This window comes from Pan paniscus, chromosome 8 (genome assembly GCF_029289425.2).
Source record: "Pan paniscus chromosome 8, NHGRI_mPanPan1-v2.0_pri, whole genome shotgun sequence".
In the NCBI taxonomy this organism is placed as follows: domain Eukaryota; kingdom Metazoa; phylum Chordata; class Mammalia; order Primates; family Hominidae; genus Pan; species Pan paniscus.
Genome location: NC_073257.2, coordinates 108,244,523 through 108,268,238, shown reverse-complemented (window position 1 = coordinate 108,268,238; position 23,716 = coordinate 108,244,523). Strand labels below are relative to the sequence as shown.

General features: G+C 42.3%; 2 protein-coding genes across 6 annotated transcripts in view; one reads left to right on the top strand and one right to left on the bottom strand.

Annotated features, from left to right (window-relative positions):
* Positions 1-2,252: 2,252 nt before the first annotated feature.
* Positions 2,253-16,237, top strand: OPALIN (oligodendrocytic myelin paranodal and inner loop protein). 5 transcript variants are annotated; one of them, XM_034931224.3, is made up of 7 exons: positions 2,253-2,589; positions 6,201-6,236; positions 7,978-8,016; positions 10,054-10,086; positions 11,639-11,758; positions 13,120-13,176; positions 15,349-16,237. In XM_034931224.3, the coding sequence occupies exons 3-7, from the start codon at positions 8,008-8,010 to the stop codon at positions 15,523-15,525; spliced, it is 396 nt and encodes a 131-aa protein (XP_034787115.2). In that variant the 5' UTR covers positions 2,253-2,589; positions 6,201-6,236; positions 7,978-8,007; the 3' UTR covers positions 15,526-16,237. The 5 variants fall into 5 exon arrangements, with proteins under 5 accessions (XP_034787115.2, XP_034787116.2, XP_034787117.2 ...); XM_034931225.3 differs by having other exon boundaries at positions 7,935-8,016; XM_003825411.5 differs by lacking the exon at positions 7,978-8,016 and having other exon boundaries at positions 2,274-2,589.
* DNTT (DNA nucleotidylexotransferase) overlaps positions 15,862-23,716 on the bottom strand; it is a 42,998-nt gene continuing 35,143 nt past the window's right edge. Inside the window, exon 11 of the mRNA XM_003825410.4 lies at positions 15,862-23,318. Within this exon, the coding sequence (XP_003825458.1) occupies positions 23,232-23,318 (87 nt within the window). The 3' untranslated portion in view covers positions 15,862-23,231. The remainder of the gene's footprint in view (positions 23,319-23,716) is intronic.

The following is a 23,716-nucleotide window of genomic DNA, read 5'->3' as shown; positions in this document are numbered from 1 at the left end:
GCAGAGTTATGGATCAGTGGATGCACAGCAAACAAAAGTGCCAAAAAGGACCTCAGTGGCCCTCCCCATCCACAAACAGCCTTGCCAGAGAGTGCTGGGGCCATAAACTGGAGTTCTATGGTCCAGGTTGATTCTACGCCAGTCAAGGAAAATTAAAAGCATCATTTGTACGAGCTGTGCTGATTCAAGTAGTCTAATTGCGTAAATTGTATCATCCCTGCTTTGTAGATTAAAAGACTCAGACTGGAAGAAGTTATTTCACTTGCCTAAGACCATGCAGCTTCCAGTAGGGCAGCTGTGGCTCTAAACAGAGGTCTCTCTAGACCATGTTGTCACCAGTAGGTTCAGTTTAGGCTGTCACTGTGGAGTCTTGGAAACTGGAAGCCCACAAGGCAGAGGCCGCATTGGTCTTGTTTAGGATAGCATCAGTGTCGGCCATGTTGCAGGTGGCTGATTACCACAGTCTAAGAACTGATTAGAACAGCAGCTGTCACCCCTGACTGCTCATTAGCGTCCCCTGGGGATGCCCCTGCCTCACTCTGATCAATTAAGTCAGAGTCTCTGGGGGCAGGTTCTAGGCCTCAAGAGTTTTTATAACCAGCCCCCTACCACTACCTAGGTAATTCAGGTATGCAACCAGGATGGAAAAACCACCTGATTAAAGGCAATCTGGTCTCCACTGTGCCACTAAACTGCTCTTGTCAAGGCCATCAGCAACCCCCATACTGGGAATCAGAAGGCTCTTCTGACCTCTTCGGAGGCTACCTCTCAGCAGCAGTTGATACAATTAACCAACATCCACTCCCCTTCTTGAATCAAATTTCTTTCCTGTGACCCCCGAACTTCTCTGATTTTCCTGCCTCACTCAACTCTCCTTGCTAGTGACACCCCCTCTTCCAGGCTGCTAAATGTCTGTGAACCCCTGGCAGCTGTCCTGGCCCTCTGCCCTGTCTACCTGCTCATGCACACCGGGGGCTTTAAAACCATCCACAGGCCGGCCACTCCCAAACGGACGTCTTCAGCCCCAGATCCCCTTTATCCAATCGCCTACTTGGCACCTACACTTGGACAGCCCCTAGGCTACTCAGGTGTAAGGGTAATCTGTTTCTCCAGTATTACCTGCCTAAGCCAATAGCATCTCCATTTTTGTTAGTCAAGCCCCAAACCCAGGAGTTGGCTTTATTCTTCTCTTTCCCTCACCTCGCCCTTCCCCTGCCCCATATTTTTTTCATCATCAAATCCCAGTGGCTCCACCTCCACAGTAGAGAGCACAATCATTCACTGCTGTCTTCCTACAGCAGCCACCTTCATCGCTCACCTGGACTCCACTAGCCAGCCACCTGCTTCCACTCTCTTCCCCTGTAATCTTGGCTCCACAGAGAAGCCCTAGCAATCCTCGTCACCAGCAATTACATCATGCATCTCTCCCACTGAAAAACCCTTGGAAAAGGCTCTAAGGATGAAAATCTTACCATGCCCTCCCATGCCACATCAAAAGGGCTTAAACTCACTCCGTCCTTAGCCCCTTCCGGGGTGACTCCCTGGTTTATGTTGTTCCAGCCAACCGGCCTCCTGCCGGCTCTGGGAGTGCACCAAGCTTACAGGTCTTAGCATTTGCTGTGGCTTCTGCCTGGGACTCTCCTCCCTCAACCCTTCACATGTCTGCCCTCTTCTCATCTTTCACGCACAGCTTCAGTGCCATCTCCCAGAGTCATCTAAAGCAACGGCCTCCTCTGTCACTTGAGTCGCTCTCTCCTTACACTCCTATCTGCTCCTCTCACAGTGGTTTTCATTTCAATGGCCAAATTATTGGTTTAATTCTGTTGTTTTATTAGCAACTCACTCACCATTTTAAAGAGGCAAATCCCTAACAGGGAAATTGTAAGTTATAAAGCAGCCCAAGTCCATGGCTTCCTCCAGGTCTAGAGAGCTTCCCACCCAAAATACAAAAACAGAGAGGGGGTGAGGCTGAACTCACACCAGGCAGCTCATTGGCCACTGAGTGCAGCACCTTGCATCAGCTGGAGCCCCCAGCAGTGTGACTCCTGCAACAGAATGGGCCCCCACCCCTCCTCCAGACATCCCGAATGTCCATGCTGTTGTCCATGTAACACAATGACTCCATCATTATCAGTAACATGGTTAATGTGGACTCCCGTCAGCTGGGGATGGAGTGGCCAGCCTCAGCCTCGTGTAACCCATTGTTTCCAAAGGGCTGCAGGCTGCAGAAGCCCCCAAGCTCTCAGGCCAGCTGTGGCTTCTTTGCTGAGATGGAGACATAGCCAAGAAAGCAGCCTGAAAAGTAAGAAGGACAGAAAATCAAGGCAAAGAGGGTGGGTGAACCAGGCCATACACATCGGCCATGCAGCAGCAGCCCATCTTTCCCGAGGGATGGACTGAGGGCTTGGCTACTCCCCTGACCATAAATGGCTTGGCCAGGGTTCTCTTGGAGCCACCTCTCAGCCTGCCTCTGCAGCTTTGTCAGTTAACTGTTCCTACAAATGAAAGACACAAGCCAATAAAGCCAGTGAGAAAGGAGCTTACCAAAGGCAGTGTACGAAGAAGGTTCCTGGGAGACTGTCAGAAATGGTGAGTGAAAGCTGGCATCTCTTCTCGATCGAACTTTCATTTCTTACTATAAAAAACCTCCAAATTCAATTAAATGTACAATGAAGTAAAGGGACTTTATTTTAAATTATTTTCCTATATGCAAAATACCAATAATTTTTTAAACTTCTCACCTAATATTTGCTGATCTTGTCTTTCATTTTGGTATTAAGGTTTGTTTTTAAACCCCCACATACAAGAGTACAGAGTAGATGTTTCACCTATGTTCCCTTTCTAGTTGAAGCAATGGATCTAATCAACGATTTTATCTGTCTTACTTGTTTAATCTGGCTTTTTGTTCCATCATCAGCAACATGGATGGTCATCATTGATCAGAAATTTTCCATCTTTCTTGTTTACTTGTGATAAATATTTCGTTGTGACTCAATCAGATGAAGTTTGCTAAGTTAGAAGAGAAAACAAGAGGGTTCTGTGATTTACTAAAGAATTATGGAAACAGCCTAGGTGTCCATCAGTGGATGAATGGATAAAGGGACTGTGGTTTATATGTGTATATACAACTGAATATTAGCTTTAGAATAGGGGGAGACCCTGCCATTTGCCATGTTTGTCCTTTTTGGACCTGGAGAACATTATGCTAAGTGAAATAAGCCAGACACAAAAAGAAGAATATTGTGTAATCTCACTTTCTTGTGGAATCTTTTTTTTTTTTTTTTTTTTTTTTTTTTTTTTTTTTTTTACAAAAAGCATTATTAAAAGGAGTAGAGCTCAGTGTTTGGAGTTAGGAAGATCTGTGATCTAACCTGATCTCTACCACTTAAAAGCTGGTGAGCAAAAACCTATCTTGGTCTCAGTTTCCACAGGTATAATACAGGAATAATAGTGCTTCCTTCATGGGGAGGTTGTGAGTATGGGGTCTTATACCCAGCACACCTTCAATAGCAGTAAGTTTTTATCCTGTCTCTTCCTCCTTCCTCTCACAAATTGCAAACTTATAATGAAGGATGTTCAGCCACTGAGATCCCAAAATGCCTTCAGAATCATTGTGTAGATACTGCATAGTGCTCAGACTAGCAGTAAGCAATAATTGCATTGTATCCAATTCTAGTACTTTGATTATCACTAACTCATGCTTGCAATTCCATTCCACAAGAACTTTCCTATCCTTAGCTCTGTGCTGGCCAGGCCATAAAGAATATGCTACCACGTGATCCCTAAAACACAGAGGGTGTTTTACAGTTTGGGATAAAGGAGCTGCCACAGATGACATTACGGTACTCCCTTGTGAAGTGGGCAAGGCAAGTTAATAGTATCCCATTTTGAGAATGGGAAAACTGAGCCTTGGAGAATAGATTTGTTGTGAGAAAATGGAGACCAGAGGGTTTGAGTGACTTATCCAAGACTACACAGCTCCTAAGTGGCTAAGTCTGGGCTCGAATTTAGATCAGGTGGCTCCAAGCTCAGGGTTGCATCACCCCACTCAGCTGTGTCTCTGAAGGGCACTGCATCAGATTCTTCTCCACCCTAATTTGTGCTATGTTTTTCTCTCCATGAGAGCACTGTACTGTGTTTCTACAAAATATGAGTGTCTTTCTGAAATTGGCCAAAATCTCCGTCATCCAAATGTTGATAAACAACACATGCAATGGCCCACTTGTTGCTGCACCCCCTCTTCTACTGTCCTCCCAAAGGAAGCTTTGTCTTAGGGCTGCTGACATCAGTCCTCAGTGCCCACTGATGAGATAAGGCTCTGGGCAGCTGCATTCAGTGCAGCGACCATCCAGTGTCCTTGCAGCACGTGTTGGTCTGGTGCTAGCGTGAAGAGCAGTGGTTAGGTCCCTTGAGCAAGAGGACCCTGACCTAAGAGGCCCAGACGTCCCTGTGTTCCACCATCATCCCAGAAGCAGAGGTGCACAGTGCTGTCAGCCTGGGTGCTCTGATTCATCCGCAGAGACTACTGGAGTTGCTTGGAAGCCTTGCAGAGTGGTGGAAAGAGGTTGTCACCGGGACACTCAGGTTCTGGTGACAGCTAAGTAGTTGTTTGGACTTGGGAAACCTGTTCAAATTCTTGAGGCTTGGTTTATTCTCTATAAAATGCGGGTGTCCTATTGCCAAGAGGGGGAGAAGTGAGCAGAGGCACCACTGAAACGTGCTAGTTGAGCAGGGCCACCTTGATTGAAGGACATAATATTTGGGGCAAAAGCTAGGGGGACTTACACATTCTAGGTGCTTAAAACACTTCTGGTTCACAAAAGATTTTCTTGTTCATTAACCCATCTGAATTCCAATCCATCAGTAAGTCAGCTGAAATAGGTGTTTTGTCAGTTTGCTTCTGTTGGGATGAGATCCTCTGTTACCATCTTTCGGGTTGGGGTTGAGTCACATAGACTGGGGCCCATTGGCTGGTCTATGTGGCTCCAACTGTTCTCATTTGTCCATGAGGTGATTTCTGATAAGTCCCTGGGTTTCAGTTTCCTCTGCTGGAAAATGAGGGTTTTGGGAGAGATGATCTTTCAGGTAATTCAGGTGTGAAACATGATTCTTTTGGATTCTTTAATGTTTCACAACTTTCCTATTGTTGGATAACATTTAATTTTAAAACTTAATAAATGCATTGTTTCTACAATGACAGAATCTGGTCTTGGGATGCCGGAAAGACCGGAAGCTGTGGTGTAGACCAAGCCCAGGGAAATATCTGGGGGTCAGGGAGACCGAGGCTGAAGGAGGGCCCAGCCAGGAGGTATTAATCCAGGGTGGCTGGACCCAAGGGGCTGAGAGTCCAGAAAGTGGGAACAAGACCACTTCCACCCAGGGAAAGAGGGGAAAATAGTTTCACTGGCTGAGTCAGAACAGGTCCACCCATCATTCCAATCTAGGTAGGGAAAGGACTTGGTAAGGAGCAGCCTGGAAAGGCTAGAGTAACAGGGGCTGGGGACAGGGAGGAGAAAGGAGCCACCTGAGGCCCTGGGCAGGCTACTTGGTGCTCCACTGAGCCCACGATCTTTAAATTTGGACTCCATATTTGCGTGAGAGGTGAGACCATCTACTAAGTGAGGGGAGGAAAGAGAAGGGTTTGCTGTTCCCCTGTCCTCCTGGCCACTTCAGCTCCAGCAGCCTAGAACCTCTGCCTCAGTTGCAGCAAAAACAGAAGCCTTGCCTTTCCCGGGTAAGGATCAGGTGTTCTTGTTAGACCATGCCCTTTGGGGGTCTTACCTTCTACTCCAAGGAGAAAACACAAAATACTTCTAAATTCAACAGTTTTCTGTCTCAAAGGAGTTCTAGGGGGAATAAACATAATTTTAGCCTTTTGCTGAATTTCTAGTCATGTGTTTGCTGCCCTTGTGAATGGGACCCCTCAGGCAATAGCCTTGCAGGCTGCCTCTTCATCTGATCCTGGTCGAGGACCTGGTTGGGGGCGGTGGCAAGACTGACTTGATGCTGAGGGAGGAACTCATGACAGGCTCCTTGCCTCCCCTTCCTTCTTTTGGGGCCAAGACTGTGCATGACGATGGGGGCTGGCTGAGTCTATAGGATCAATGACCTCTCGGAATCCACCAGGGTCAGTGAGTTTGAGGAAGTCAGGAGCTTGCTGACCATCCCTGGGAGCTTTAATGTTTACTTCTATCTTGCAGAGTTTTTCACTGAACTTCACCCTGCCGGCGAACACAGTAAGTACAGCAGCCCCCATTCACCAGGCAACGCAGAGAAGACCAGTGCAGAATTTACAGTAGGTCTCCAGAACTCACATAAACCCCTCACACACAGTGATAAGTTACACAGACTTTCTTTTTTTTTTTTTTTTTTGAGACAAGGTCTTGCTCTGTCACCCAGGCTGGAGTGCAGTGGCATGATCTCAACTCACTGCAACTTCCACCTCCTGGGTTCAAGCGATTCTCCTGCCTCAGCCTCCTGAGTAGCTGGGATTACAGGTGTGCACCACCATATCCGGCTAATTTTTGCACTTTTTAGTAGAGACAGGGTTTTGCCATGTTGGCCAGGCTGGTCTCAAACTCCTGACCTCAGGTGATCCGCCCACCTCAGCCTCCCAAAATGCTGGGATTATAGGTGTGAGCCACTGTGCCTGGCCATTTACATAAACTTTCAAAACGCACTGAGGAATAGTTGAGAGATGCTGAGAGAATTTATTTCCATTATAAAACTTATAAATACACATTTTGAAAAGGAAAATAGGAAAACAACAACAACAATAAAACACCTAAACTCTCATCAGCAGAAAACTGGTGTAACCCTTCCTGTCCTGTTTGGCGTTACATAAATTTTGACTTTTGTTGCCTTTGTACTATTGTTTTCTTACTCTACATATAATTTTATATCTAAATGTTTTCCACTAGTCTTTATAACCATAACTGTTATATGGTTAATCACATAATCATGTGATCATATTATGATCGCATAATATTTTTTCAAGTTAATTATTTCTTCAGTTGATTAACTATCATTAGGAATAACTTTGTGATACATGGCATTTTGTGATATCTGCATTTAAGATAATTTCCTTGTATGTATTCTAAAATGGGAATGATTGGGTCAACAAGAATGAACATTTTATGGCTCTTGATTATGGCATTTAGTTGCAAGTCAAAATTGAGGTTTTCAATTGTCGATGTTAGAGTTTCAATACACAGCTGATCCTCCATCTTCTGTTTGCACATTGCATATAGATAACACTAAGAGCCAAGGTTGTTATCTGATCAGTAACACTACTATGGTTGAGCAAGGCATTTTTCTGGCCCAGTTTTTTAGTGGGCTTGGCTGTGCCACATTTTTCTGATAAGTTGTCTGGTTATTCAAAGAGAATAAACTGAATCTTACTCGTAAGAGGACTCCTAAGCCAGTGCTCATTTTACTGAAACATGGGGGCATAGTTCTAGAGAGTAGCATGAAGTTAGAACATTGTGACTTATTGCTGGACCTGTGGTGCCCACCACTGTCTGCCCAGACCTCTGTGAACTGAATACATTGGCACCTGCTCCCGCCTCTGGTCGGGGGCACTTCTGAACCTCCCCAACTTGCTCTGCTTCCCTGCTTCAGCTTCTGCCTGTTGGTTTCAGGCAAATTCCCTAATTCTTCCTCTTTTTCCTGTCAAAACCTTTTCCTTCAATCACTGCTGGAACTTTCCCCTGGCTGTTGGAACCCAGCAGGTCCATAGACACTCCAGGTTCTGTGTTATCTTGGCCCATCACATCAAGAGAATGCAGAGAAGCAAGAAGCCATTTCTTGGGGAGTGGGGGTGAATAGGGTGGAAGAGGGCCCTTATGTGGCCAGTCATCACCCTTTGGAGTACTCTCTTGGCTAACAGCTCATTTCTCTGAGAACTGTCTCTTCACCCCTTTGATCCTGTGTAGAGCAACCAACCATCTTGCTTTGCCTGGTGTTGTCTATTTTTAGCACTGAAAGTCCTGGGCAGCTCTCTGGACAATGCGGATGGTAGGTCATCCTGCCTGGAAGTCACATTTCTACTGCATAACCCTTCCACTTCAGTGCAGCTGGGTAGGCTGGGAATGCCAGTGCCCTGGAAAGTGGGACAGAGGTGGGCACCTGGATCCTTCTCTGCGGGGAGTTTGGAACAGGGCTCCCTGCTGGGCAGTCCCTGCTGAGGACTGAAATGCCAGGTTCAGTCTGTTTGTCAGTTCAGTCCATACTGAACTGTCAAGTATGAAAAATGGGACTAAGACACTGCATTAGGCCATGGAGGCCATGTAGCACAGTGGTTAAGAGCATGGATCCCAGAGCCAGACTGCCCGGGGGGTGTCACCTAGGGCTGTGTGACCTTACACAAGTTACTTCACTTCTCTGTGCCTTGCTCCTCTCATCTGTAAAATGAGATCATCATAGTCCCATTACTATTCACTGGCAGTTGTATAGAATAAATAAGTCAATATGGGAAAAATTCTTGAACAGCCTGGCACATCCTAAGTGCTCCATGGCATTAGCTGGTACAATCAGCAGGAGTTTATGAGGGCAGAAAAATCCATCTGGAGAGAAAGAGAGAAGCAAACATCAGAGAACAGTACAGGCAGAAGGCCATGCTGCTCTGGAGCGAAGGAGAAAGGAGGGTGCCTTCGGTTCACACAAGTTCCCCATTCCAAGGTCCAGTCCCTGGAGAAACCAGCTTCCCACCTGTCCTTGGGCTCCATGGGACACTCCCATATTCTTAGAGTTAACACCTTCCTTTTTTTTTTTTTTTTTTTTTTAGTGAAAGCCACCCTAAGTGTATTTCTGTACTCTGAAGACAGGAAGCCTTACCTGAAACAATGGCTGATTCTTCCTACTACCCTTAGAAACAGAGCACCTTAGGGAAATGCAGGATTAAAGTAGTGTGGGGGTGGGGGTGGGGGAGATTGTGATTAGGTCAAAGGACAACCATTTAAGTACCAAGTTTCAGTGCCTGGTCATCAAAACCTTCTTTTGATGGGAGCTCTCTGGGAAAGAGGTCTGGGCTTGGAAGTCAAACATCCAAGTTCAGATTAGAGTTATGACTATCTGTGAAACCTTGGACAAGCCCCATAACTTCTCTGAGATCTATTACATTTTTTTTTGTAAAATGGAGTTAATAATTGTCAAAAGTCCAAGCCCCAGGACTCCAATATACTTGATGAGATTGCTGAGAGTATTAAATAAATAACAGATCTGGACAGAGCTTTGCAAAGTGTAAAGGGCTGACAAGAGTTCATAGTTCTGCTCCTCATTCAATCCTCCTAATAACCCTAGAGGCAGCTACTACTATCCCTGCAGATATTGTGTAGATAGAGACATGCAACCCCTTAGCTTGTAAATTGAGAAATGGCTGTTCTATGGCAGGCAGTGTGAGCCCAGGACCTGTGCTCTTAATCCCACAGCATACCACTTAGTGTAGTTTACATAGTTTCTCATGCAGAACTTTATTCCTTTAGATTTCCTAATCAAGGTAAACTCTTGCCTGAAATATCTTATAAATGAGTGAAATCCAGTAACTCATTGGACCAATAACTCAGTGGACCAGAAACATGTAATGCATTCATTTCATGTAGAATTATCCCCAGGAGCATGGATATTTGACAACTTCTGCCATTTGTTTCATCACATACTTGAAAACAAGCAAGGCTTCCTTAAAGAGCCTTGCTTCCACCAGTATTTATATGTGTTTCCCTTCTAGCAATGGGGACAAGTAGGCCCAAAGTGTGCCAGGTGTGCTGACTAGGGACAGGAGGAAGCCCTTCTGAGTTGTAAAATGTGGTACATCCACAGGGTGAATAATGAAGACATTGCCTGAATTTCCTAATTCTTTTCTCCTTGTAGCCAAATTTTATTCCAATTCTTACCTGGGAAGCAATCAAGTTAGGTTCTGTTTGGTAGTTGTTAACAGAAAGTTTAGCAAAGGGATCAACTTTAGGCTTTATAGCCTAACCTTTGGCAGATTGTCTTGTATAATGTATATTCTGTAGATTTTTGTTCTTTTACAATCTATGTTCTTTTTCCATACAGACGTCCTCTCCTGTCACAGGTGGGAAAGAAACGGTAACTATATCACTTAAATTTATAAAATGGGGATAATAATAATGCTCCATCCATCTTGAGCATTTGTTTTGAGCTTTAAAGTTTGATAGGTGAACTGTCACTAAGCACAGAATCTGGCTCAACAATTATTCTTGACCAGCTCCGCTCAAAAGTGAGGGAGAACATGCAAAATCACAGATGGATTTCACAAAGGGTTGAGCAAAAGAAGCCAGACACAAAGAGTGCATATCTTATATTTGCATCTATATTATGCTGAAAAACAGACAAAACTACTCTATGGCAATAGATTTCAGAATAGTGGTCACGCACAAGGAGGCTGGAAGGGATTTGAGGGGGATCCTGAGATACTGCTGATGTTCTGTTTCTTGATCTGGGTGTTGGTCTTATGCGTGTATTCCTCATGTGAAAAGTCATCCACTTATATATTTGTGATTCATATACTTTTATTATTCTTCAATAAAATCAATTCCCCCCTAAAGTGAAGTGAAGGTGAATCCATTATTAAATAACAGTTGCACTTTTATAGGGTTTCTGCAGATTATCTTCAATATTTCCAGATAGTCTGCAAATCTGAAAACTTATGTAACTAAAAGCATGACTATTTCCACTCCGATCAAAGCAAAATGGGAATTTGAAAATTAATAGGTTAATGCATTTATTGCAAATAAATTTTTTTTGAAAGGCTAAATGTCACTTATTTATTTATTTATTTTTATTATGCTTTAAGTTCTAGGGTACATGTGCACAACGTGCAGGTTTGTTACATATGTATACATGTGCCACGTTGGTGTGCTGCACCCATTAACTCATCATTTACATTAGGTGCAAATAAATTTTTTTAATTCATATTAAAATAGTGTGGTATGGCCGGGCACGGTGGCTCAAGCCTGTAATCCCAGCACTTTGGGAGGCCAAGGCGGGCAGATCATGAGGTCAGGAGTTAGAGACCAGCCTGGCCAACATAGTGAAACCCCATCTCTACTAAAAATACAAAAATTAGCTGGGTGTGGTGGCATGCACCTGTAGTCCCAGCTACTCAGGAGGCTGAGGCAGAAGAATCGTTTGAATCCAGGAGGCGGAGGTTGCAGTGACCCGAGACTGTGCCATTGCACTCCAGCCTGGGCAACAGAGCAAGACTCCATCTCAAACAAAAAAAAAAGTGTGGTGTATAATAAAAGCTTTTATTTTTAGCCAAACAGGTGAAAATGACATCTAATTGTTGCTCTGAATTGTATCTCAGCTTTTCCTACATTGAAGAGACATTTGTATTTCTGTTCTAAAGAATACCTGTTCATATCCTTTGCCCATTTTTCTACTTGATCATTACTCTTTCCAACAGATTTAAACTGTGTAAATTAAGTCCTATGAAAGTAAGTCATTTGTCATGTGTGTTACAAACATTTTTGCACAGTATTTCATTACCCTTTTGATTTTGTATATGACGTTTATGATCCATGCAGATTTTTTGTTTTATTTTTATTCTATTGAATTTTTCCTTTATTATTGAAGACTCTGGGCTTCCTCTGACCCTGTGTTTTTCATTCTGTGCCAGGACTGTGGGCCCTCTCTTGGATTAGCGGCGGGCATACCATTGCTGGTGGCCATAGCCCTGCTGGTGGCTTTACTATTTACTTTGATTCACCGAAGAAGAAGCAGCATTGAGGCCATGGAGGTGATTACTAGCTTCTTTGGGTCCAGATGTATAGGCAGCCACCAGTATTTCAGTGAACTGGCTTTTGGACTAAGGGTGTCAGAATTCAGGGCCCATGTCTATTTCCTGAGGACAGGATGCTGGAAGTTTCTGGGCCATAATTTCCACTGCAGACATGACATTAGGCACCAGACAGAGCCGATTTGTCATAAAACCTTCAGGTCAGTTGAGGAATTCCTGACAAAGATGGTATTTGGGGTAACAAAAAGTAGCAGTGGAGAGGGATGTCTGTTGCCATGGCAAACACATGTCTGTACAGTGGGTGTGCTTTCTAAAGTTGAGAAACAAAAGCGCACAAGCTTCACAAAGAAAGGATGGAGATAACGTTAAGAAAGATAGGAGATGAAGAGGGGCTGAGGTGTCCATGATAGACACCATGATAGAATCACAAGGGAATCTATATCCTCCCCATCCAATCCACCCCTCCAATGCCAGACTGTTCTGGGGACTATGCTTAGAATTCAAAGGCCACCTAGACAAATATCCAACAAGGTTCCATGGTTATGACACAACTGTGTCATGTGGACTCTGGGTTCTAATTCTATTCTCTATTTATTGACATTTGAGGTTGTTATCATATGGGTAAACATTAATTAAGAGATTGAAAATTGAGGTTCTAAACCTGACTCTGCCACTTTATGATTTATATGATCCTGGACAAGTGACTTAACATTTAATATGTCTTGGTTAGTTCAACTCCAAAATAGGAGTCATAGAAACTACCCTCCCTATTTTAAGAGGTAGGGAAAGTTATAAGGATGAAATGAGATAATGGATGATGAACATTTTTACATGTAAAGATGTGTTGACAAGCTGTAAATTTTAAACACATCAAGAAGTATTGTGGTTAGTGGTGGTATTGTTTAAGTAATAGTTTCTCAACCTCCAGTGCACTTTAAAATTATTTAGGAAGCTCAAAATTTCCAATCACCAAAGCCAATTAAATCAGAATTTCTGGATGACAAAGCTGTGGCACTGATCTTGAAAAAACAAAAACAATTTTTTAATTATAATTTCAAACATATACTAAAGTAGAGAGGATAGTATAATGAACCCAATTATTAACTCATGGCCAATATTGTTTCATCTCTACTCTCACCCTGGATTATTTTTGATAACTCACAATGATATTTCTTGGCTTAGGTATGGGTTTGGTTTGGTTTGAGGGGTGATGTTATTAGATGCCTCTGTGCTTCTTTTGTTTGTTTTAATGTACACTCAGATTTAAAAACCACTGATTTTAATCATAGTTACGGTCAAATGCTATAACCCTTCACTTCTTCTTCTTTCTTTCTTTTATTATTATATTTTTTCCAATTTAGGAAAGTGACAGACCATGTGAAATTTCAGAAATTGACGACAATCCCAAGATATCTGAGGTAAGAACTCTTGGTTATACTCTCTATATACCATTCACACAGTAAACAAGCTAAGTGTTTGAAAGCCTTTCACCAAAAGAAGCACAGTATGAGCACATGTAGAAAAGAGATGACCAAGAGGAAGCTCAAGCACAAAGGAGGTTCTCAGTGCATTTTTATTGGCTGAACAGAAATTCAAGCTCCCTTTAATATTAGACAATCAATTTAATATAATTTATTTTACTGACAAACTAAAATGGAAAACTCATGTGACCATCTCAATAGGGGAAGAAAGTTCAAAAAAACTTAACAGTGATATGAACTCTCAGCAAATTAAAAATAGAATGGGAACTTCCTTGACTTGAAAGATGTCTTTTTCAAAAAATTACAGCTAACATCATACCTAACAGTAAAATGTTGAAAGCATTCTCTTTAGATCAGAATTAAAACAAGGATCTTCACTAACACCACTTCTATTCAATATTATACTTTAGATCCTAGTCAATGAAGTAGGATTTTTAAAAATTAGAAAGTATAGGTCCAGTGCAGTGGCTCACGCCTGTAATCCCAGCATTTTGGGAGGCTGAGGCGGGTGAATTATCTGAGGTCAGGAGTTTGAGACCAGCCTGGCCAATATGGTGAAACCCCATGTCTACTAAAAATACAAAAAATTAGCTGGGTGTGGTGGCGGTCATCTGTAATCCCAGCTACTCGGGAGGCTGAGGGAAGAGAATCGCTTGAACCCGGGAGGTGGAGGTTGCAGTGAGCTGAGATTGCACCATTGCACTCCAGCCAGGTGACAAGAGCAAGACTCCATCTCAAAAAAAAAATTAGAAAGTGTAACACTGAAAAGGAAGAAACCAAATTGTCATTATTTGCAGATGGTATGATTGTCGACATAGAAAAGCTAAATCTGGCTGGGTGCGGTGGCTCACGCCTGTAATCTCAGCACTTTGGGAGGCCAAGGCAGGTGGATCACCTGAGGTCAGGAGTTCTAGACCAGCCTGGCCAACATGGTAAACCCCATCTCTACTAAAAACACAAAAGTTAGCCAGGTGTGGTGGCAGGTGCCTGTAATCCCAGCTACTTGGTTGGGGGCTGAAGCAGGAGAATCACTTGAACCTGGGAGGCGGAGGTTGCAGTGAGCCAAGATCACACCATCACACTCCAGCCTGGGGGACAAGAGCGAGACTTCATCTAAAAAAAAAAAAAAAGAAAAAAGAAAGAAAGGAAGAAAGAAAGAAAGAAAAGAAAAGCTAAATCTACAGAAAAATTACTTGAATTAACAAGAAATTTTAACAAGTTTACTGGATACAAAAATCAATATATAAAAGTAATTTACACTTTCAACATCAACAACAATTAGAAAAAGTGATTTTAAAAATTACCATTTGTGATGGTAATTGGTATTAAAATATGTAGAATGCTATGGAATAAATCTAACAAAAATATGTAATACCTTTATGGAAAATAATAAAACTTTGGTTAAAAAACCCATTAAATAATACCTAAATAATGGGGGTTACATACCATGCTCCTGGATAGAAAGTGTTAATAACATAACGATGTCAAACAATGTTGATCTATATAACAGATGTAATTTCAATATAAATCCCAATCAATTTTTTTCATGGAACTTAATGAGGTTCTTCTAAAATCTATATGAAATAAAGTAGAAAAAGAGTTAAAAAGACACAACAAACAGGTAGAACAAACAGAAAACAAATAGCAAGATGGTAGATTTAAACCCAACCATATCAATGATCACATTAAATGTAAATGGTCTAGATACCCGAATTAACAGGAAGAGATTTCACATTGGCTATAAAAACAAGGTCCAATCATATGATGCCTACAAAACTCACTTTAAATATAAATACACAATAGATTAACAGTTAAAAGACAAAAAATGAGAAACTTTGTTAACAATAAACAAAAGATAGTTGAGTGGCCTGAAAGCTCTCCCAAAGCAGTAAGCTCAGGTAATTGTGGGTCTCTCCTCATTTGTTTTCTGTCTCTCCAGGACCATTGTCCCTCCTTGCCTGTTGTCTAGTGTCTTGAAAACTATTGCTTCAAATGTTGCGTCTGATTTTGGTTATTTCAGGTGGGAGGGTCAATGTGGTTGCTGTTAGTCCATCTTGTATGGAAGAATTCTCTGCTGTAGTTTTTAAAAAACCTATTTGTTTCCTTAAGAATCCTAGGAGATCACCCACACATGAGAAGAATACGATGGGAGCACAAGAGGCCCACATATATGTGAAGACTGTAGCAGGAAGTGAGGAACCTGTGCATGACCGTTACCGTCCTACTATAGAAATGGAAAGAAGGAGGGGATTGTGGTGGCTTGTGCCCAGACTGAGCCTGGAATGATGCAGCTCAGTCAAGGAGCAGACCTGGCACTGGAACAGGGCTGAAAACCCAGGGTTTTGTACTTGGAGAGGAGAGATGCCAAGCTGCTTCTTAATCAATCCAAATTTCATTTACAGCTCTGGAACACTTTGGGGCTGATTTGTCTCTTTAGGGGACATCCCCAACATGGTTAATTCCAACTCTCAGATCTTGTGCTTTAGTTAGTACATGTGACTCACCAGATGCGGTCCTTAGATCCTATTCCTGCTCCCAGTGGGAATTTGCTTTTCTTTGTCATTTTGGGAAAGGGGCTTGGTTTCTGAGTGTCTTGCCTTCTCATCTCTTTTTTTCATATCCTTTTTCTCAAAAAACCCATCAGATCTGACTTTCATGGAAGTGTTGCTGAGGTCAGCCTGGTGCAAGTTGGGATACAAATGAAACTTATGCAGGATGTGTGAGAGGAAGCAGTTAATTGTTTCTGAATATCTCAGGGTAGGAATCATGTGGAGCCACACATTCCCTGACCACAGGGAAGCACCTGGCTCAATCATGTCACACAGCAGTGGAAAGAATATGGACTCTTAAGTCACACCTACCACTGAGCAGCTGTACGACTTTGGAGAAGTTGTTTAACATTTCAAGCCTCAGTTTTTGCCTTTTTAAAGGAGGGGAACTATTTGCCTCATGTCATAATTGAAAAGATTAAATAAGAAATAAAGGGAAGTGTCTGCTACTTAGTCGCCAGTCAAAATGTTAGTTCTCTCTCTCTACCACCTTCCTCCTACCTCTTCCCATATTGCTTGCCTGATAAAATAGCTAATCACCAGCACTTGTTTCCCATAGTCACAGGGCCACACAAGGGAACATTTAGGACAAACTTTCTCCATGGCCTATGATCCAAATTGTTATCTAAAGATGATTCTAGGTGTTGCTGGTAGTATGTGAATCTTCCAATCTAGGTGTGATCATGTCCTCATATGAATCAGGAAAAGGCAGGTTCTTACAAGTTCCAAATTCCAAATACAGAGACTGGTGGTGTTACATTTAACCTTAAAGATGTTAATGTTGATGGAAATTCATGTTTCATATTAAAACAACACTTTGTCTTTACAATGAAACATTTTGCTTAATTTTTAAAGTAAGACATTATGATACCTCTGATGGCAGTTCCTCAAATAACTTTAACTTTTGTGCTTTAGGGATAGTTGTTAAAGTTACAACTTCTTTCATTTTATTTTTTAAAGGCTTCAGATTAAACAAGAGCCCTTAAGCCCACGCATAGCATTGCCGCTTCAGCTTGCTGAGGACTGTCTCCAAGGAGGCCAAATGGAAAAGGAGAGGCTACTTCAAGTGGTGTTGGCCCATTGAGCCTATTGGGCAAACTATAACCAGGTTGCCTTATTTTGGGTGGATTACTCTAGGAGAGGCCACCCTCCAGCTTTCTCTTATCCCAGTAACTCCTCTTCCCATTTTCCAGTCCATTCCCAGCCTTTTTTTTTTTCTTCTGTACTCTTCTTTTGCCTTCAATATGAATTTCATTTCCTCTGTGTCTTTGGGCAGACTTCCTCCTAGCATGTGTCAGCTACCCTACCACACACCTGGCCTAGGAGACACATCATTCATTGCTCCTACTTGTGTCTGTAATCAGAGAGTATTTAAGGAGGGCAGTTCTGCGACGGACTGTGTGTGTGTTGAAAGTAAAGATGGGGGGCCGCGGGGAAGGCAAGAGTTTTTCCAAAAGATTATTAGAAATGAGGGCTGTATCTACTCTGTGGAGTAGAACCAAGTCTACTTGGAGAAAAGAACCAAGTCCTTGGATATCTAGGGGAAAGCTGTTTGGTAGAAAGAAAAATCAAGAGGACCCAAGGGGATGGAGACAGGACCACAGGAATGGGCCAAGGAGCAACGTGCCTGCCATTCAGCCAGCTTGGGACAGGCTTTCACTTTCACTCCCATGAGGAGGCTTCCAGGCAGCCTGGTTCCCCCATGTATAGCCATTGCCCTCGAGCAGGCCAGGCCTCCCAGTGGGAAGGCCTGGGTCCAGGGCATCTTAAGTTCATCCAGCAGCTCCATGAGCCACACAGATATCCTAGAAAATATTCCTTTCTCACACAGGGCTTCTGATTACTCAGAAACATGCCCCTCTTCCCTGAATAACCAAGAACATGTTCTATGAACCCAATCTCTGCCACATGTCAATACCTGCTCTTCAAAGCCCCTTTTGAAACTCAGTTTTGTGCCAAGTCCTCTGGATCTAATTACCTTAAACAAGCAGATTTAGCCATTTTTAAACAGACATTCCCAGTCATCCTGGTGCTTGTACTTCTCCTACATGTCATGAAGGACCTTGGATTTACTGAGAACTCAGCTGTGGCCTTGGCTTTGATATTTATAGATGTCAGCCCTTGGGCCGATTGTTGATCATCCAGAGCCTCAGTTCTGTACTTGTAAAGTGGAGACAGCAGTTCTCATCCTCCATCCTTTTAGCCCATGGGGTGGTTGTGAGGCTGGATTGAAATTTGCATGTGACTAAGCCATGTAGCTATAAAGTGAGGGATGACTTGTGTTTTGGATCACTTATTTTAATTCTACTTATAATCCACGGCTTAGAATATTTAAACATTGTTTCTATTAAACTAGAAAGGTTCAGCATTTCTGTCATTTACTTCTGCTATGATACACAAGAACTTATGTTGGAATGAAGTGAAAAGTAAAATGGCCATTCTTATGAACCTACAAAATGTTTGTGGCTTTTCTTTGCCTATATTAGAGAACATTGGCTCTGTCCTTGGAACCAAGATTATCCCAGGGATATTCCCGATATTGGCACTTTCTCTGCCAGGCTAGAAGACGTTCAGTCTTTCATGGAGGGCAGCTCTGTGTGGTAAGCAAAATGATGAGACCCAAAGTCAGAAGCTCTGCTTCCCTAACCCAGGGCTGCTGGTAAGTTAAGTGACCTTAGTCAGGTTGCATGATGTGTGTGGGTCTCATTTCCTCCTGTATCATCTGGTGTTTGAATTGGTTTATCTATAAAGTTACATCCATCCAGTCCAAACATTCTACTTTGATTTTCCCCAAACCCTGCAAAGCACTCCTTCTGCCTGCCTGTTCCTCACTCCCATCAGCACAGCCTTCTATACCCTCTATGATTCTTCTCAGTTCCTGACTTTGCTGGTGGAGACAGATACTCACTTCTTCTTTATTTTGCCAAGAAATAACAATTATTAGTTTTGCTTAAGGTGTTTTTCCCTGCAACATTGCGATGTTAATTGAAGACAAAAAAGTGATAACTAATTTTTGAAAGATTGTGAAGTCATATAACCTTTGCCCTCCCACCATCTTGATGAGAAGCATTGCTTAATGCGTGAATTGATTTAACAAATGTGCACTGGCTTCCTTCCAATGTCAGACAATCTGCCAGGTCCTAAGACAATGTTGGGGGCATAATGAAAATGCTAAACTGGGTGTTTGTGGAAACGTTTCTCTACCCAATTGAATGTGAATCTCCATCCATGGAAATAATATCAGGAAAGCTTTCATACAGGTGCTTTGCCTCTAAGCTCAAAGACATAAAACTCTCTCTGGGGCTCAAATAAGATAAGAATCTATACTCTTCTTCTTTTTCCTTTACCTGAAGTTAGAGGAGAAGGAGAAATGGGCATAGCACTTCAATCCTCTGAGAATTCCAAATGGCTGAAATGTCTGGTTATGTCAGGGCATACATTAAAGTGCTGTACCTCCAAGTAAAACTCAGAAAAAAACCTCTCTCCTCCATCTTATAGAGAGGCTACCTGAACTCCAATAAGTTAAGGGGTGAAAAATACTAAAACTGGACAGGTGAGACTGGGGAACATTTTGGAAGTTGGCCGAGTTTGTCCAATAGGCTGTAGAACTATTTCTAAAACTGAAGGGGGCCTCTGGAGGACAGGGTGAGTGTAACCTGGGGCTTAAAATCTGATTTATAATGAAAGAGAATCAGTTTATCATAGACTTTCATTTCCAGGCTAAAATGATTTGAAAGATTTGATTGTGAGCGAGAACAAACCATGTTGACAAAATTCTACCATAAATGTGACTGATTTTGTCATGAAGAGTCAAACAGTGATTACTGTTGACTCACCTGGCCAGGGATTACCCACTTATGAAAGCCAAGGTAAGGATATGGGTCTTTGTTTTGAGAGCTGGGGAAAGCCTAGTCTTGTGTCCCACCTCTTCTAGTTTCTATTCCCCAACCACTTAGGCCTCCTCTCTGCCCTTCAGATGCCATGGTCTGTCCACAAACATAGGCTTTCTCTCTGCAACTCAGACACGTGGGAACCTCCAGCTGCAAGAGCTTTCTCTCTGCTCATTTTATGCCATGGCCCTCCTGCTGCGTGGGCCTTTTCTCTGACACCATGGTCCTTGCACCACATGGCTTTTGCACATGCTGTTAGTGAGATAGAGCTGGAAGTCCATGGAGGCCAAGGTGAATAGAATTTGCAGGGCAGAGTACTGGAGAGAGAGTTGCACAGAGACAGAGGAGACCTCTTGATTATTCCATTGATCAGCATATGCACGTGAGAAAACTACCCAAGGCTGGAGAAAGAACCACGCAAAGGGATTAGAGGGAACAATACCCTAAGCTCTGATGGGCCAGGCCTCTCAGTGGGAGGCCACAAACCGTGCCTGTTCCCAAACACCCAGAGTAGAAAACACCATAATTCACCAGGCATCAGGCAGAACACTGAGAAAAGTATTGCCTCAGTAGTGGGGAAGAATATTAATCCTGGATTAGACTACGTTAGTGCTGCCTAACAAAGCTCAAAAGTAAGATGAGTCCTGCCTAACAAAGCTCAAAAGCAAGATGAGGACACATCAAACTGTTTCCAAGTAAATTAACCACATCCTGGAACAAAGTTTAAGAATATTAACAGGAATACAAAAATATCCAGGAAAAAATTCACAATGTTCACAATGTCTAGAATCCAATATAAAATTACCAAGCTTGCAAAGAGGGAGGAAAATGTGACCCATAATGAGGAGAATACTCAGTTAATAGAAACTGACTCAAAATTGACACAGATGATATCATTAGTAGACAAGGACATTGAAACAGTTACACTATATTCCATGTATTTAATAAGCTAGAGGAAAAATTGAATATGTTAAATAGAAGCATGGAAGATAGTTTTTAAAACCTAAATCATACATCTAAAGATGAAAACTATAATGTGTGAGATAAAATACTGGAGAGGATTAATGAAACTAGACATTGCAGAAGAAAAGATTAGTAAACTTGAAGATACAGCAATAAAAACTACCCCAAATAAAACACAGATTTAAAAGGCTGGGAAAAAAGTGAACAAATAGAGCATCGGTGATCCATGGCTTCTTACATATAGTTCCAATGTTTTTAACAGATAATCTGCTTCCTACTTGATCTGCTGTATCATACTGTGCTTGCCTCCAAGGGTTCTTCTGTCAGCCATCAGAGGGCGCTCTGCTGCCAAAGTAGGAGGCACTGGCGAAGGCTGAGTTCTGGTAACTAGTCACCACAATAATTGAAAAAAATTCTGGCCTACAGCAAAAAAAAAAAAAAAAAAAAATGTCCAGAACTGATAAAAATTCTGGCTTACAGCAAAAAAGAAAAAAAAAAGACATGGCATTTGTGGAATTTCCAACAAGCCTTTTCAAATAAGGAAAGTAGCATTTAGAATCTGTGAGGTTCTCTGATGGGGAAACTCCTCCGGCATGGACCTCCTGGGGCTATTGTGTGGTGGGGACCTCCAGAGAACAGGGCTGGGGAGTTGCTCGGTGAAGGCGACAAGGCCACCTGCACATTTCCCAAATGTCAGCCACCTGCGTCCCTCTCTCCTCATTCTTGCCACTCCCCCATTTCACTGGTAATATTTCCTAAATGATTTCCCTGACCTTGAGTTGCTTTTCTTATATAAATAAACCTACTCCAAAAAGGAAGCTTTATATCACTACCATCAATAAGTAACCATTTTCTTAACACCTTTCGAACACAAATAAACACCTTTCTAGAACATAAGCTTTATGCTTATAATCATACAGGCAGAGATTTTTGACAGTTTTGTTATCTTTTCTATGCCCTGTGCCTAGAAAAATGACTGATATGGTAAGCACTCAATAAATATTTATTGATTATATCAGTATGAAAATATTCATCTACTTACTACCTAGAATAATCTTGAATGTCATAACTGGGAAACACTGGGCAGCAGAAAAGACTAGAATACTTTGTGGATTTTGGGATTTGAGGCCAGTGGGGGTGGCTGCTGTCCACCCTCTTGTTGTCCCCAGCTTTTTTTAGCCATCAACTCAAGATGTGACAGGCACACACACCGTCTGAGGCCCTTTCAGTGTGTTAGTTTCAGCCTGGACTGTCTTTGGGTTCCAGGATGGGCAAAAGTTTTCACCCACCACTTCACACCCATTAAGACAGCTATTATAAAACAGATAATGCAGAAGATAACAAGTGTTGAGGATGTGGAGAAATTGGAACGCTTGCGCACTGTTGGTTAAGAATGTAATACGGTGCAGTTGTTATGGAAAACAGTACAGTGGTTCCACAAAGAGTTAAACATAGTATAGAATAGCCATTGAATCTAGCAATTTTATTACTAGGTCCCTACCAAAAGGATTGAAAGCAGGGACTCAAACAGATACTTGTAGGCCAATGTTCACAGCAGCATTAGTCACAATAGCCAAAAGGTATTGTATCTCCCAATATCCTCTTCCCAGAGCGACTGGAAGGAAGGGAAAACGGTCGTCATGGGTCTCCCAGCTCTTTAGCAGGCTGAAGACACGGAAGCAGCTGGAACAGATGACCTGTTAACTCCCTTCAAGGCAAAGGGTCTATGCCTCCTGGAGGAGGCAGGAGGAAAGAATGGGTCTGGAGCCTGGGAGTTCCAAAATTTCCCTCAGCCAGGGCTCCCTCCCTTCCCTTGGGTGCCCTCAGATGAAGAAGCCAAGAGAGACTGACTTCCTGAGAGAGACTGAGCCATAAGGTGTAGACAGAAGCTCCAAGATGGAAAAAAGAGGGAGATATTTCTTTGATGGTTTAGGACATTGTCTTTCCTTCAGCACAATGGCAGGGAGAATACATCCTTTATGTGGTCCTGTGCTGGGATGCTTAGGGAACCAGCTGTATGATGGCCGGGAAGGAGCAGGCACTGAGCCGAGCTGAGCCAGTCCAGAGGCAGCACCCCTCCTCCACAAGCTCCAGAACGGACCCAAATCCCCTCTGGAATCTCTGCATCTTCTAATTAAACCTGTTTGTCCCCTTAAGACAAACTGTAAGCTCTTTATTCTTCCACTTGGTTACACTTGTGTTTTAAAATAGTTTATAATATTTGAGTGAAGAAAAACAGATTCCATCATCTTGTTTCCTCCTGTTTTTATTAGAGATAGACAGTATTTCAGCTACACTGCAAACAAAGTGGGCTTTGATGAGCTTCCCTGAATGAGCCACCAATGACAACATCATTTCTCTTGAAAAATGCATTGTGAATTCTATGCAACAGTCATAAACATGGCCTATTAGAACCTTACCCATTACCAGTGGCGCCTTCCCATGTTTCCAAAGTTATTTATTTCTAGTAGCAATCTGCATTTCAATAAGACCTAAATAACCCCAAACTCTCCTATGGCATCTTTTACTAATATGAAGCATAATTTATTTAACTTGAAAAGAATAGGAAAAAAATCTTGACAACACTTTCCTAGGCATTTCTTTCCCACGGTTCAATATAATCCAATCCCAGATGCGCAAAAATTTCTTCTTCACTTTCTGCTTTGAGGAATATCCTCTGAAAACATAACAAGAAATATGTGCATTCAGATATTTTTCATAAGCACCATGGTGTGGACACAGTGAAAGTGTTACTTATAAAATTGCCTTGTCAGAATGAATTATAGCCCAAACATAATTCCCTGCTTCTGAGTATAAAAAGTCATTTTAACTGACTTTCCAAAACATGGTACTAAATGAATTAAAGTAAAATCATAACAGCTTTAACATATTCAGCAAAAGCCATTTGGATATTTTTCCTACGGGCTGTAGTTCTGAACCACAGCTGTTTATTAGAACAACCTGATGGATTTTAAAAAATAAACATTGAAGCTTGAGCCATACCCCAGTCCAGTGAAATCAGAAGCTCAGGAGAGGTCTTATAATCAATCTATTTGAACGCACTGGGTAATTCTA